Below are 15,257 nucleotides of genomic sequence, written 5' to 3'. Positions count from 1 at the left end.
TAACAGGTTAAGTTTTTAGTATGTCTTGCTTAATGTATATTAAAAGTAAGCATGTAGAATCAGAACTTAGACTGTGGTGCTTAAATGGGCAATAGCACTGGTAACTTTCCAGCATTTCACTGCTTATGGTGACATGGTTTCATGAAGGTACCAGCTGGGACTCTGCGTGCTGCCTCTTACATTTCTGTTTACATCACCTGAAATTTTGTGATCTGCATTTTTCATTTGTAGTTCTTAGAGGGAGGCATTTTTTTTTTAAGCATGAATGTTTAAACTCTGTAATGTGGTAATTTCTTTAACCCTGTATTTTGAGGAGCGTGTTTTCAGTCCTTCAACTCATGGCGCACTTTTCAGCCCTGCGTGTTTTGAGTTTGCTGCTGCTGCCTTGCACTCGGCCAAGAGCAGCTCAGGAAAGGGAGGGCTTATCTATCGGAGTTTACAGTCCCTGCCAGCAGGAGAGTCACGTCACATCCGCAGTGCGTGCCTCGGCTTCCCTACTTCAGTAATAGGTCAGGGCCCGAGCCTCAGGACTGGTGCTGCCCACTTTTCGGCTTTGTCTTCCATAGCAATTAGGGCAGCTGAGGCAATCCCCACAGACCACCCCAATCATGTGACTCCCTCACTGAGATCACTTCCATTCCCAGGACATGCTACTTTGTGTCAAGTTGACAATTAAAATTAATGGGCAGACCAGGCATGTCCCTTCCTGACACCTCTGAGAGAGACCTGAATCACTGTTGGAAGAAAGTATTGGCAGACAAACCATGACAGAATTCCCAGAAGTACCCTTCAGGCAGCAGGTCTATTGAAACAGATATGCAGTGTGTAGACCAGTTGATTAACCTCTTGGAATGAAAATTGTTAGGCTGACTTAAGATTTCTCCAAATTTTACTTTTTTTCTTTTCTTTTTGAGAGACTCTCACTATGTACCCCAGGCTCGCCTTGAACTTGGAGTCCTTCTGCCTCAGCCTCCAGAGTTCTGGAATTTTATTTAGGTAGGCGTCATCACACCAGCTCTCTTCTCAGTTTTTTACACCTGTATGACAGACACTGGTTGGGTTCTCTTTATATTTCTTTCCTAGTTACCCACCTTGTTGATGAAGCTTTTTCTCTTGGCCTTGCTTTTAAGAAGTTAAAGGAAGCCCAAGAATAACTTATAAGTAATTGTTTAAGCTTGATATTTTACTATAAAAGCTTTGGTAATGTGTATGAAGATATAGTGTTGTGTTCTGCCTATCAATATATCAGTTCTCTGCTGCAATCTCAGCACATGGTGGTGGGGGGGGACAGAAAGGGGCTGGAGGTCATTTCACAAGGAATATGTAGTAAAGTTGTAAAATAGTACGTAGAAATTAGGTTAAGCCCCTCTTAGCCTGCTTATGCTTAACTTCTGCTGGGCTGTAACAATGTGCTTCTCTCCTTTCCACAAGTGACAGAAGTGTACAGACTCTGTCAGCAGGATCGGGCTGCAGCAGCAAAGGCCCTTGAGAGTGACAAAGAGCTCAAGACTCCAGGGCAGAAATCTGTCAAAAACTCAGGGTCCCTAGGTATCTCAATATTACAATTTAGTGTAAGAATTATATCAGAATTAGGAGTTGGCAAAGAAACAAAAGTTGAGTTGGCCTTAAGGTGTTGAGGAGTCAGGATGTGGGGACCCCCACCCACACACCCACAATCACATTGTTGATACATACTTACTTTGTCACAGAAAGTCAAGGCTGGGGCTTAGTAGGAGACCACTTGTCTACCCTGCCCAAGGCACTGAGTCCATTTTCCAACTCTGAAAACAAAACAGAACAGATGTTTACTAGGGTTTTTAGGTAGACAGGTACACGGCACTTCATAGAAACCCGGAGTCTGTAATGTGTGCGGGTGATTGTCGTTACTAAACAGTTAGGATGCTTGGCATGAGGCCAGAACTTCAGATACCTCAGTGTGTCCCCCCTTTCCCCTATGTCTGGTTTCACAGGAATGTCTATAGTAATGGGGTAGATAAATGCTGAGGTTGATAGTGGAGAAAGATCGCACAGTCTGTAAAACAGAACATGAAAGCTGAGCAGAGACTGGAGGCACACACCTGTAATCCAGCACAGGGGAGGCCGAGGCAGCAGCAGCTAGGAAACACTAGATTGGAAGGCGCGGAAGGCCCAGGCACTGGGGAGTGTACTTCAGCTACACAGCAAGGGAAGCACGCCCAACGTGGCTGGGACTTACCCTGAAAGCATTTAAGAGCTGTGTGGCCAAGCTTCCAAGTGGGCAGGTTGTAGCTGCTGCTTGGGCGAGGCCATAGGTGCCCACGCTCTCAGCTTATGGAACTTAATTGTCTGCTGCAGCAGGAATTCATTAATGGTATTGAGGAAGATGGCTGACACAGCAGAAGTCCACAGAAGAGAATGCAGCCTTGCAGGCTTCCGGTAGTTAAGGGAGATGCTGTAGGAACTTTCAGGCCATAGCAGTCAGATCAGAAATGGAATAGTAATTATATGTTATACATACATGTATAAGAATGTTTTTCTACTTCTTGAGCAGAGAGGGAACAGTTTCTCAGCTAAGCAGTGACTCCACATGTGTTAATGTACAGTTTCCTCTGTGGTTCTGTCTCCATAAAGATCAGCATTAACCAGCTGAAGGCTTGGTCCCATCAAGAGTTTATTACTTCTCACTTACTCCTGAGTTTGCTGGGGAAGACTGGAAGTTTGGGCACTGTTGGGGAAAACAGGATTGGACAGGAAATTGCATCGCAGCTGACTTTTCTGCTCTGATCCATTCCTACCACAGAGAAGATAGAGGAGATCTACCGAGCTTTTGTGAAGGAGTCTGGCATCCAGTTCAGCGAGCTGGAGGGACAGGTGCTGCAGTTCCATCTGAGTAACCTGGAGTATGCTTGTGGCAGCAGCCTGCACCAGGTAAGCCAGCGGGTCCTGAAATGTGCCGGGAAGTACTCCGGCGTGCCCCAGGGGAGCTGGCTGGTTCAGAAAACTCCTGCTACGCAAGCATGCAGACCTGAGTTTGCATCCCCAGCACCAATGAAAAAGCCAGCTGTGGTGGCATGTGTCTGAGATCTCAGTGCGGAGGAGGCAGAGACTGGAGGCTCTATGAGGCTTGCTGGCCAGCCAGCCTAGCCAACTGGGGAGCTCCAGGTTCTTCAGGGAGAGACCCCCATCTCAAAAACTAAGGCAGGGAAGGAAGTGGAGGTACCCAGTGTCCACCTCTGGCCTCTATATCTGTGTACACATACGCAAAAGAACGCTTATAACCATGTGCATATTATATGTATAAATATGGAACTTAGGCTGTTTGGGACCAAGGAAGAATAGTTCTGGTGCCCAGAACTTTGATAATCATGGCTTTATAGTGTATTAATTCTAGTGTTTTTTGGTTTTGTTCTTTTAAAGTTCTTGTCTTTCTTTCTCCCTCTCCCCCTCCCTTCCCTCTGTCCCCCTCCCTCCCCTCTCCTCCCTCTCCTCCCTCTCCCTCCCTCCCCTCTCCTCCCCTCTCCTTCCTCTCCCTCCCTCCCCTCTCCTCCCTCTTCCTCCCTCCCTCTCCTCCCTCTCCCTCCCTCCCCTCTCCTCCCCTCTCCTTCCTCTCCCTCCCTCCCCTCTCCTCCCTCCTTCTCCCTCTCCAGTCTCCTCCCTCTCTCCCTCTCTCCCTCTCTCCCTCTCCTCTCTCTTCTTCTCCTCTATCCTTCTCCTCTCTCCCTCTCCTGTCTCTCCCTCTTGTCTCTCTCCCTCCTCCCTCTCCTTCTCCCCTCCCCCTCTTTGGGGGTTGTGTATGTACATATACATATAGTTGCTTGAGCGTTGGAGGACAGCTGTCGAGAGCTAGTTCTCTGCTTTCACTGCAAGTTCTAATAATCAAATTCGGGTCATCAAGGGGGCTGGAGAGATGCCTCAGAGGTTAAGAGCACTGACTCTTTTTCCAAAGGTCCCGAGTTCAATTCCCAGCAACCGCATGGTGGCTCACAACTGTGTATAATGGGATCTGGTGTGCTCTTCTGGCAGGCAGACAGAATACTGTATAAGTAATCTTTTTTTTAAAAAATTCAGGTCATCGCTCTTACACAACAAGCAGTTTCACCCACAATGCCATTTTCCTGGCCCTGTTTTGTAGCCCAGGCTGGCCTTGACGTTGCTTTTTACCTCCAGCTCCTCTTTCTACCACTGCTATCACCCTGCGTAGAAGCTGCATGATGATTTAAGCATAGTCTTGAGGACCTCCACCTCCATGCCACTCTGCATTACAATTTGAATTGATGCATTTCCCCCAAGTGTGCTGCAGCTTGGCCTCTCTGGGACTCCTGCCCTTGTGGAAGAGAGAACATTGGGTATTCTCCTGTGGAGCTGATCAAATGCAGATTGATCTCCATAGAATTTATCTTGGCCAGAGCTGCTGATGCATAATCAAGGAGTGGTACCCATGTCCAAACTATTTAAACCTTCTCCCGCTCCCCATCACTCCTACTTATCATGGATGTGCACGTGCAGATACTGTTCCTCAGGTGCTGTCTACTTCTTTTTATTTTGAGACAGTCTCACTGTAGCCTACGCTGGCCTGGAATTTAGGCCAGTGCCTCAGTTTTCTTGCTAGAATAACAAAGGCAACCATGTCTGTCTAGACCTTCTGTGTGTCACATGGTTTGCCTTCCCCAAATAGGTATCCACTGGGGCTGGTTGATTGTCCTCACTGCCCTGCTGCCTTGGGTGGCTTCTCCCTCCTGAAGCTTCTTTTTGATGTCCTCAGGGGCATCCTAACGTCTTATGTTGTTTCTAAGGTATCTGCTCGCTCCTGGGACCACAATGAATTCTTTGCCCAGTTTGCTGGTGACCATACTCTGCTGACTCCTGGCTATTCCACTATTATTGAGAAACTAGCTGAAGGACTAGACATTCGCCTCAAATCTCCAGTGAGTATGGATGGGTGGGAGGCTCTGGTTTTTCCTTGTTTGGTGAGGATATGAAGTTTTGGGAAGTTAGTTTTGGGGATATGATTCTCAGATAGGGGCGTTTGGGCAGCCAGCCAGTATCTCCCAACACTTTGAGGGTACAGCTGTAGCCCGAGAAGCACAGTACCCATTCAATTAAATAGTGCCTGGGGTTTGGAAACCTGGAGTAGCCTGGGGACACTTCACTAAAGATGCCCTGTTTAAGTATTGCATCCTGCTTAACCCCTCATCCTAACCTAACACTTCAGGTCTTCAGCCCTGTGGGCTTAACAGCATCAGAGACGATCTGTCCTTACTTTGTGCTGTAATATAAAGGGTTTCCTAGTATCCTGACATGCTTGTAAACTTTGAGTCCCACACTCACTGGGTCCCCATAGCCTCAGCAGTTCACATATGCCACGGGAGCTGGAAAGGTCCTAATCCTCATGTCGTTTTGAAATGTTTGTCTTAAACAGGTACAAAGTATAGATTATACCGGAGATGAAGTACAAGTCACCACAACAGATGGTATGGAGCATTCTGCACAAAAGGTAGGTGCTGGGATCCTACTAAGGTAGAGCACAGTACTGCTGAGGGCCTGTGGGGAAGAACGCAGTCTTCTGCCTAGAGACTTGTTGGTTTCTGATGAAGTAGATCTACCCAGTAGTGGTATGTAGCTCGCAAGTCTGAAATAGTTGAGCACCATTGAAACATGTGGCAGATGGAATTCTAACTGTCCCTCTAAGTGGGTCCTGTGGTATGTTGGTTCTAATAATTGAACAAGAAAATTCCCAGGGCTGTAGTGGAGCTCCAGCTCCAGTGTGAGGGCCTGGGTGCCATTCTCCGTTCTTCCTCCTGAAAGTGCCTTGGTCAGATGAGTTTGGGAAGTGTCATGGCAGAAACCTCTCAGGGGTGAAAGGGCTTGGAGAAGTTGTGCGTCGAAGGGACCTGTTGCTTCAGTTCTTTATTTTTGCCATGGAGCCCTTGTCAAATTCAGGTTTCGTCTTGAAAGTGGTGTTTGATGTAGTGTAGTTGAAGTGCTTTCATGTAACTTTGGACTTTCAGTAAACATCTTAAGTTGGAGGGACAGTGCGAAGTAGGCAGCTACTTGGGGCAGAAGGAATTTAATAAACCCTGAAGGCTTGCTTATTTCTGAGGTTGGAATGATGATAGAGACCTCCCCTGTTGGCAGACTAGTTTTGCTTTCTCCTTGTTGTCCACACCTTTCCAAAGCCGTGGTTATTCATACAGAAACAAAGGATTGTATGTCAGGGAGAAGACAGGGCCTAGGATGCCTTTGGTTGGGGATATCCTAAAACTATCATCCGCTGTTTAGGAGACCTTGCATTGGGTCTCAGCACCCCGCAGAGATTCTCACTGAATTTGGCTTGACAAGCCTCTCTCCTGATTCTCTGAGCAGCTTGCTAGGAGCCCCTGGGCAGTGGTGTCACTGTCTGTAAGCTCCAACTCAATAAGTTTCTTATTAAGGTTAGCATTTTAAGTACAAGCTTTTAAAATTGCACCTCATCTTACCCAACTGAGGGACTTACCGGCCCACATCTTAGTGTCTAGGATGACATGCTACTTGGTGTCCCTGTTGGGTGAGACCCTCTCTGCTCACATTAGCTAGACACATGCATTCTGAGTTTGTGTTTTTAGGCCTTCCAGATGAAGTGTTTAAAGCAAATATTTTTGTTATGTGACTAGCACTCATCACAGTCTGTATTGGATGTCTTCTCGAACTTGGGAGTGAAAGGTAAACCTAAATATATGAAGTATTTGAGGATGAGAGTAGATAGTTATATACATATCTTGGGGTGTGTGGCCTGCCTGGCTTTGCCTCACTACTGCTGCCTCTGCTGACAACACAGTGGGCAAGGCTCCTGGTCCTACTGCATCAGGGAACAGCAGAGATCCTAGGGAGCTAAAAGACAGGGCCGGAGACACCCGTTTTGCTGGTGCAGGTCCTGCTATATGTGAGGTGATTCATTCTGGTGCTGGTAGCAGTAGTGATGACTTCTTGATTGAGCTGTGATTCGATTCTGGAACTAGAACTTTCTGAACAGTAAGGTTAGGTAACAGTTCATCCTTGATGGGTTGGTTTTATTATGTGGCCTCAAGGATCTTTTTTCCCCCATAGGTCCTTGGTTTGTAGCCTTGGTTGGCCTTACTCTTCTAAATGCTAGTAGTAGTATAGGTTTGTGCTACCACACCTAGCCAGCAGTCTTAAAAAGAGCTCAGTTTGACATGTAGAACTGCTTGGAGATCTAGTACTAAAGTACTTGTGCTTAAAAAGTTCTCATGTGAGCTGGGCGTGGTGGCACACACCTGTAATCCCAGCACTTGGGAGGCAGAGGCAGGCAGTTCGCTGTAAGTTTGAGGCCAGCCTGGTCTACAAAGCTAGTCCAGAACAGCCAAGGATACACAAAGAAACCCTGTCTCGAAAAACAAAACAAAACAAAAAAAGTTCTCATGTGGTTCCACAGTTAAAACCCTAATAGTTGTGATAAGCTTTATCAATTATAGAACATATTATTGCCTCTTAGTTTTAATATTACTCTGATTCTGAGATTAGTAAGGATGGGCATTTCCTTTATTTTATAGGCTGTTGACAGGGATGGTATTGAGAGTAACAAAACAAGCTGATTATTTTGGGTCTTCTTTCCCTCTTTTTGTTCAATTTTTGTACAGTCTCACTGTGTATCTGATTTGCCTGGGATTTGCTATGTAGTCCAGGCTGGCATGATCATCTTGACTCCACCTCTGGAGTGCTGAGATCACGAGTGTTTAACCACCATGCCTGGCTGGGCATTTCCATAGCACTCCTTTTTGGAAATGAAGTCGGCTACCCCCGTGACCCAGCTCTATCATAGCCATTAGGGAAGTCCTTCAGGTACACTCCTGTGTGGATGCTATTTCTGCTCACCCAGGCACTTGTGTGCAGTGAGCAACCTGTGTGCTCTCACATGGAGATCACAGAACATAAAGTGGGTGTTGACAGAAGAGAAAAACGTGCAGATGTTGTATGGGCCACTGAGAAGTGAGCGCAATTTCAGCTGCTGTCATGTGTTACCTGTTAATTGTTTCCCACAGGTATTAGTCACTGTACCATTGGCCATACTACAGAGAGGTGCCATCCAGTTTAATCCACCATTGTCAGAGAAGAAGATGAAGGCCATCAGTAGCTTGGGTGCAGGCATCATCGAAAAGGTGACCTACGTTACCTCAGAGCTCAGGGCTGGATGATAGTTTTGTTTGGATAATAACCTTTTGTACAATTAGACAAACAGAAAGGAGTAAGTAAACGGAATGTACTATATACACGAATGAATTGTCAAACAGTTAAAAAAAAATATTAAGAAAATTTAGGCCTATTTTTAAATTTTTCAATATAATCTGGATAAAAAGGGCCAGCTGACTTCCATTTTGACTTTTAGGTGACCCTAATCATCAGTTCTCTCTAACCCCTAGATAGGGTCTCATGTAGTCCAGATTGTTTTCAAACTGTGTGGGTGGCCTAGGGGACACACTTGAAGTCCTGATTTTCCTGCCCTCACCTATCAGGTGCTGAGATTATTGGCCTGCCTACCACAGCCAGCAGGGGATGAATCCAGGTTATCAGCATTTGGCTTTGCTAAAGCAGTTGTTTGTTTTTCTTGCTTTTTTAAAAATTTTATTTTATATATGAGTGCTCTGTCTGCATGTACACATGCATGTCAGAAGAGGGCATCAGATCACATTATAGATGGGTATGAGCCATCATGTGGTTGCTGGGAATTGAACTCAGGACCTCTGTAGATAGATGGTGCTCTTAACCTCTGGGCCATCTCTCCAGCCCCCCTTAGTTTGTTCTGTTTTCTATGTTCACCCTTTCTCCCAGTGGTTGGTCCCAGTATGCCCAGTGCTTTTCTGCACCACTATGGACACCTTTAGCAGTCAGGTGCCATGGAGACTGGAAGCCTCCTGAGTGCTGTGTCACGTAAGCAGGAAGCTTAGAGAACGAAGTAGGTGGGGAGAATGGACAGTTTGAAGCTAGTGCGATTGTTTCTGAGTAGACATCTAGCTTGCCATGGGAGATGGCCTGTGACTAACACAGGGCATGCTTAACCATTCTATGCTTGCTTTCCAGATTGCCTTGCAATTTCCATATAGATTTTGGGACAGTAAAGTTCAAGGGGCTGACTTTTTTGGCCATGTCCCTCCCAGTGCCAGCCAGCGAGGGCTCTTTGCTGTATTCTATGACATGGACCCCCAGGTAAAAATTTCTGGTATGGTTTGAATTTCCTTCTTTGAAGGGTTAGGGTTTTCTAATTATGTGCCATGCTCAGAAATGAGTGATAAGTGTATAGATCAGGATATGTAAGGGAAATGCTTTGACTGGGGCATTCCCTGTGGGAAAGGAGTCCCAATCCCTGCCCTTTTTTCTTAGAGTATCATTTCTGCTCCCAGGGCATGACTTGTGAAAGCTTATTTCAGGGTGCACGTGAATTGTTTTGGTAAGGTCAGGGAAAGTGGACTACACTTCTTAACTACTGCCTCTACTGAGCTGGCAGGCTGGCACCAGAACGTCCATGGCGAGCACTGATGGGAGCAGATGTGTGAGAGAGAGAGTACAGCAGGGAGTAGAAAGCTGTGGGAACTCCCCTGAGCCGAGCTGCCAGCACAAAGGGACTTGGCCACTGTCCATACTTGTCCTCACTCTGGGGATGGTTTAAGGGGGTTTCATGGAGAAGCCATACAGGAAAGTATTAATTTGTCCTGCAGACTTTTTTTTTTTTTTAAATCTTTCTGTGCTTCTCAATTTCATAAACAGCTGAGGGAACCTTGAATTTGACATATTTCATGAGCATTTCCTTTTTTCTAAGAGAGAGAGAGAGAGAGAGAGAGAGAGAGAGAGAGAGAGAGAGAGAGAGAGATTGTGTGTGTGTGTAATGTGCATGAGGAGAGGAAAATGGGATGTAATGAAATCCAGCTTAGGAGAATGAGGCCCTTGTCTGTGGAACTGAGCATTTAAAGCAGGTGTCCTATGCTTTTCCTTGTGTGCCTGCAAAAGCAGCAAAGTGTACTGATGTCCGTGATCACAGGGGAGGCAGTGGCATCCCTCAGGACCATGGATGACAAGCAGGTGTTGCAGCAGTGCATGGGCATCCTTCGGGAGCTGTTTAAGGAGCAGGTGAGAAAAAGCCGCCTTGAAAGGAAGAAAGTGCTTATTGCCAGTGTCATCTTGTGAGCAGGTGGGACTGGAAGCCATCTGTGTTACTCAGTTCAGAGGGACAAGGCATGACACCACATTGCTTTTCCTTGCAGTGTCCCTCGACACCTGAGTATCCAGCTTAGGACTGCCTTAGCAAAATGCCACACACAAAGTTCTGTATTCTAAAGACATATGCTGGTAATTTTGAATTAGCTCGTCTCTAACATCCCTATTGTAAAGACTAAAGTTTCCAAGTTCCATTCTGATAGGTTTTAGTACTTGAACTTGGGTCTGTCAGGGGCCATGTCTCCTTAAACATTTACACTGATTTCCTTTCCTAAAACTGTAAAAGGTCATATTTTTAAAAGTTCTCATGTTTACCCAAGCCATTGGAACAGTTTTGACTACATTTTTTTGTTTTATTTTTTGAGACGGGGTTTCTTTTGTGTAGCACTGGCTGTCCTAGACTCGCTTTGTAGACCAGGCTGGCCTCGAACTCAGAGATTCACCTGCCTCTGCCTCTGCCTCCCAAGTGATGGGATTAAAGGTGTGCGCCACCATGCCTGGCTGACAATATTCTTTAAAAACAACAAAAAACTATGTATATAAATGAGCATGTGCATGCCACCACATATATGTATACGTCTGAAGAAAACTTCCTTCCACTTTGTGAGTTTCAGAGGATCACTCAGGTCATTGGGTACTGAGCTTAGTGGGCAGTAAATATAACATTCCTTTTAGAGAGGGGTGTTTTCTGAGATTTTCTAGTGCACCACATATACAAGTCTCTCCTATAAGGAGCTCAAAGAACCTTACTTTCCATTCTTGGGAGATGTGGATGTAGACTTGACCTGTCTTTTGTAACTAAGAGTAGAAAAAGAAGTGAAATAACTCAAATGCTAAATAGATTTTAAGGAGCAGTTGCTGGCCAGCTCTTTGTAAAAGAGCATCTAACTGATTCTGCCACACTCTCATCAGCTTGGGTTTTCACCTGGAGTTTTAGTTGTTTGAGACTGTAGTTTTATAGGGAAGTGTTTCTCATGTTAAAAAAAAAAAAAAAGCCTGCCAGAGGCCTGCAAACAAAATTTCGTGACTTAAACATACCTTTTTGTGGTCTTGTGGAAGACTTCTGAAAATTCCAAACTATAATGTGTGTTACCGCCCCTCCTATCTGCATTGGGCCACATTCCACTTTTACTTTCTTTTCACATGAGCCAGGCTATGGGTACTATTAGCCACTGGTAATGATTTATTGTACAGAATGTGTCTTTGGTAGGTGAAACATAGACATAAAAGGATCAAATATGGCTGGGGTAGGGAAAGAGTTCATGGGTAGGAGGAACATACTAGGAAGCTACCACAGTGAACTCAAGCCTAGAAGAGGAAAATACTTATTTCTAATTGAGTTGTGGTATATCCACATTTTTTAATAATCTTTCTGTTTGCACGTAAGGAGATCCCAGATCCCACAAAGTATTTTGTCACACGGTGGAGCACAGAGCCATGGATCCAGATGGCGTATAGTTTCGTGAAGACATTTGGGAGTGGCGAGGCCTATGACATCATTGCTGAAGAAATACAAGGAACTGTCTTTTTTGCTGGTGAGGTACATATCTTGGCACCAAACTCAGTTCTACTTTTTTAATTTCTACAAAAATGGTATGAACAGTCTTAAAGCCCAAATCAGGTGTTTGAAGGTCTTGTGACTGCAAATGGCAGAAGCTCTCCATTCTGCAAGCCTCACTTTAGTCTTTACTGGCAGCCACTTTTAACTGTCTAGTTTCCTGTGAGCAAATCTTTCTTGTAGACTTACCTTCCTCTCTTAAAGTGTTTTTACTGACACTGTATGACTTATTTTAGACTCAGCTTGCTTTGTCATGTTACAGATATAGCCCACTTAGTCTCTGCACCATTCTTTTAATGGAGCTATTTTACCTAGTTGCTATTCATGCTCTTATAAAATCAGGTCTCTCTCTGTAGTTCAGGCTGGATTACAGCAGTCTTCCTGTCCCAGACTCTGGAGAGATTATAGGTGTGAATCAACCCACTTGGTATTTGTGTTTTCAACTATCATGTTCAGTGTAATGTTTATTGCTGAGCCTAGGTGTTCATAGGTCCCATTATTAAACAGCTTTCTGATAGATGGCTGTAAGGCAACTATTTTGGTGCCTGTCTCCCCTGCCCCTCAGTCATCTCCAGTTCACAATTAATTCAGATCTCTTGCCTAGCTGGCTCATTGTCTGAAACCTTGGAGTCTCTGCCCTGCTGTTCACTGACATGAGATTGTAGTAAGGTTTTCTGCTTGGTGTACTCCAGTAACTTCTGATCATTTCCCCCATTTTTTAATTCTTCAACGTTTCGTTCTCCTAAAATCGTTTTTCTTGTGTCTCCTACTTTTGGTAATCTTTCCATTCTGAAATGAGTGTTGCCATCTCCTCCCGCCCTGCCCCCCACCCCAAAGTTGATTCTGTCTTCACACTTGACCCATTGGTTATTTAGGCTCTTGAAAAATGTTTTGTTTTCCTTGCTGGTTGTAGGCAGTTTTAAAAAGCTTTCTGATAGCTCCAACAGTCTGAGAACCTTTCCATTTTGTAGTAACTTTGTTCTGAAGCATTCTGGATGCTAGAACACTCATTGATAATTATGAAGGATACTTTTTATATAACATACCTATGTTTTTGTTAGGGAGAGGGGCATATGTTTGAGGGGTAATTATGTGCCAGTCCCCTGGAGCTTGGGTGTTCCCCATCCCCTTATTTTTCTGAGACAGGATTTCTGAGGATGAAGTGTAGGTCTTTGTGTTTGAAATACTTTACCAACTAGAGGGATAGCAGCATTTGGTACCTGAAGCTCTTTTAAGAGTAAAATTTCCCAAGGGTTCTTTGTAGAATTCTTTTGCCTTTTGTTAGCTCCCATCCCAGCATAAAGGCAGCTCTATTACAAGTCTAATATCTGTAGTCATGTTGTGTATATTGTAATTTGGGATTACAAATCTAGTTTTATCAGGAAGTTGGGTTTTGTTACATCTTAAAGAGCCAGCTGTGCAAGTGGGGCAGAATGCAATCTGCTTCTAGAGATGCCAGGGTTAGGCTAAGGTAGAACTTTCATGCTTTCCTTCGTACTCCTTCTCATGCTTTCTCCCTCAACAACTTCACTGTCCAAGGTAGTTCCATGAATGCTACAGTACTTGGCAAGGGACATTAGATGTATGTTGTAAAAGAAAGTACCTGGCAAGCATAGTAAAGGAAAACTCAAAGGCTGTCACAAACAGTCAAATCTTTTTTTAGGTGGACTAGAAAAAGTTTAAGGTCATATTACCTTTTGATGCCATCTAAATTATTTATGCAGTCTGAAACAGCTTTCTTTTTTCCCCCCCTCCCTGCAGGCAACAAACAGGCATTTCCCACAAACCGTTACTGGGGCATATCTGAGTGGTGTTCGAGAAGCAAGCAAGATTGCAGCCTATTAAAAAGAACTTATATGGATCTTTCTGTACCATAAATGGAAAAGTTTGAAACACAAGTTTTGTAAGAGGGGGGACTCGGTATAGTAAAATTGAAGTGTTTCTGTGGTGATAGGAAAACATAAACCCATTTCACTCTTCTGAAATCACTGACCCTCAAAATCCTTCTAGGCACTTATATTTAATTGTATTTTTCCATGTCAAATTAGTGTTAAGTCCTGTGGGTTTCAGAAGATGGCACAGTATACCATTGAGACCTTAGTTCTGGTTGAGGGTTCCCCTCAGATTTGGACATTCTGGTTGGCAGATTACTTTTCATATATTGTGAAACCAAGTAATCCATCAGGAGTCACTAGCAAACTTAGAGAAAGCCATGTGTTCTTCTGTGACAATTTATCAGTACCTTTACCAATGAGCCTTAATATTTCTACAAAGCTCCAATCTTGGGCTTTCCTTAAAATCTACAATTCTTTTTTGATACAGCAATTTGAAGGTATGACATGACATTTCTGAGCTATTTTATACTACATATATTTCTTTTCATTGGGTTTTTGAAACTTAGATATATTTTGGTATTTTAGATCAGCAACACAAGACTCACAGTCCCTTAACAGTGAGTATGTGTGCATACATTCTCAACAGGTGCAGGTTTTTCACTATAAAACCATTTTTGGGTGGATAGCACCTGAAATTTAGCAAAATCTTGCCAGAAGTTAAAAAGCCCCTCTTATTTTTAATGTGACTTTTACAGTGAGTTTCCCATAGGCAGGTCCACTGGAAAACTGTAGAAAATCTTACTTTTAGCACATTACTTTATAAGCCATATGTGAAAGTCTGGGCATGGCAAAACTTTTCCACTTACAGACTATTTAATAAACATGGGTTTTCAGGGTCTTTAGGATGCCTATTCTGCCAAGAAACTTCAGTTGATAGGTTAGAAATGCTTTTGTTTTAAAAAGTCTTTGAACAATTCTTCTTTGAATTATATTGGGCTGCTTTTAAAAGGGGGCTACAGCCACTTTTTGAAATACTAAGCTAATTTTGAATTTCAAGAATACCTGTTAACAAAAGACCTTAAAGAATGTACAGTGAAACAAGCTTTAGACAATATAATATACTCTCTCCAGTGAAAGTATGATACAAGGCCAATGACTACATATTTAAAAGTTAATTATTCACTGTACTTGAAGGTTATTTGTTGAGACTCATTGGTACTGATAAGGGAAGTATTCTTTCAAGAGTAAGTAATCACAATGTTTACTGTGTGTGTGAAGTGAGAAATGCAAAGTGTTAAAATTTGAAATGGTTCCGTCTTAAGTTATTTAGTTTCTAGGCACTGGAGCTTGTTATACTATTTCAAATATAAATGTGTATTTAATTTTCTCCCATTTCAAGTGACATACTTAATCTCCTATTGTGTTCGATAGGAACTATGGTACTTTTGAGTTGTGGTTTTTAATTAAGATTTTTGTTAATGAGCAGAAGTATACTTACAGTGATTTAGCTACATATCATGGATAACTGATTATGTAAAACTGCTTAATAAGTAGACTTTTGCAAATACCCTTAATAAATGGTCATAGCATCACTCTGTCAACCTCATTTCCACTCCCTGCCCCTTCTATTTCTTTAATAGTAAATGGTCTAAGAAATATTGTTACTGATGAAGAACTCCAAG

The 15,257-nt window shown here is 43.6% G+C and overlaps 1 protein-coding gene across 3 annotated transcripts in view; it reads left to right on the top strand.

Moving 5' to 3' along the window:
• KDM1B (lysine demethylase 1B) overlaps positions 1-15,181 on the top strand; it is a 42,697-nt gene extending 27,516 nt beyond the window's left edge. For 2 of the 3 annotated variants that reach the window (XM_084794705.1, XM_084794706.1), the window contains exons 14-21: positions 2,780-2,907; positions 4,773-4,904; positions 5,399-5,473; positions 8,016-8,132; positions 9,052-9,177; positions 9,976-10,095; positions 11,570-11,722; positions 13,502-15,181. In XM_084794705.1, the coding sequence (XP_084650831.1) occupies positions 2,780-2,907; positions 4,773-4,904; positions 5,399-5,473; positions 8,016-8,132; positions 9,052-9,177; positions 9,976-10,095; positions 11,570-11,722; positions 13,502-13,585 (935 nt within the window). In that variant the 3' untranslated portion in view covers positions 13,586-15,181. The remainder of the gene's footprint in view (positions 1-2,779; positions 2,908-4,772; positions 4,905-5,398; positions 5,474-8,015; positions 8,133-9,051; positions 9,178-9,975; positions 10,096-11,569; positions 11,723-13,501) is intronic. The other variant, XM_084794707.1, reaches the window with a different exon arrangement.
• The last annotated feature ends 76 nt before the right edge of the window (positions 15,182-15,257 follow it).

This window comes from Acomys minous (assembly GCF_964271855.1).
Source record: "Acomys minous genome assembly, chromosome: 9".
NCBI classification, from domain to species: domain Eukaryota; kingdom Metazoa; phylum Chordata; class Mammalia; order Rodentia; family Muridae; genus Acomys; species Acomys minous.
The sequence above is the reverse complement of the archived record's forward strand: the minus strand, read 5'-3'. Positions and strand labels throughout refer to the sequence as shown.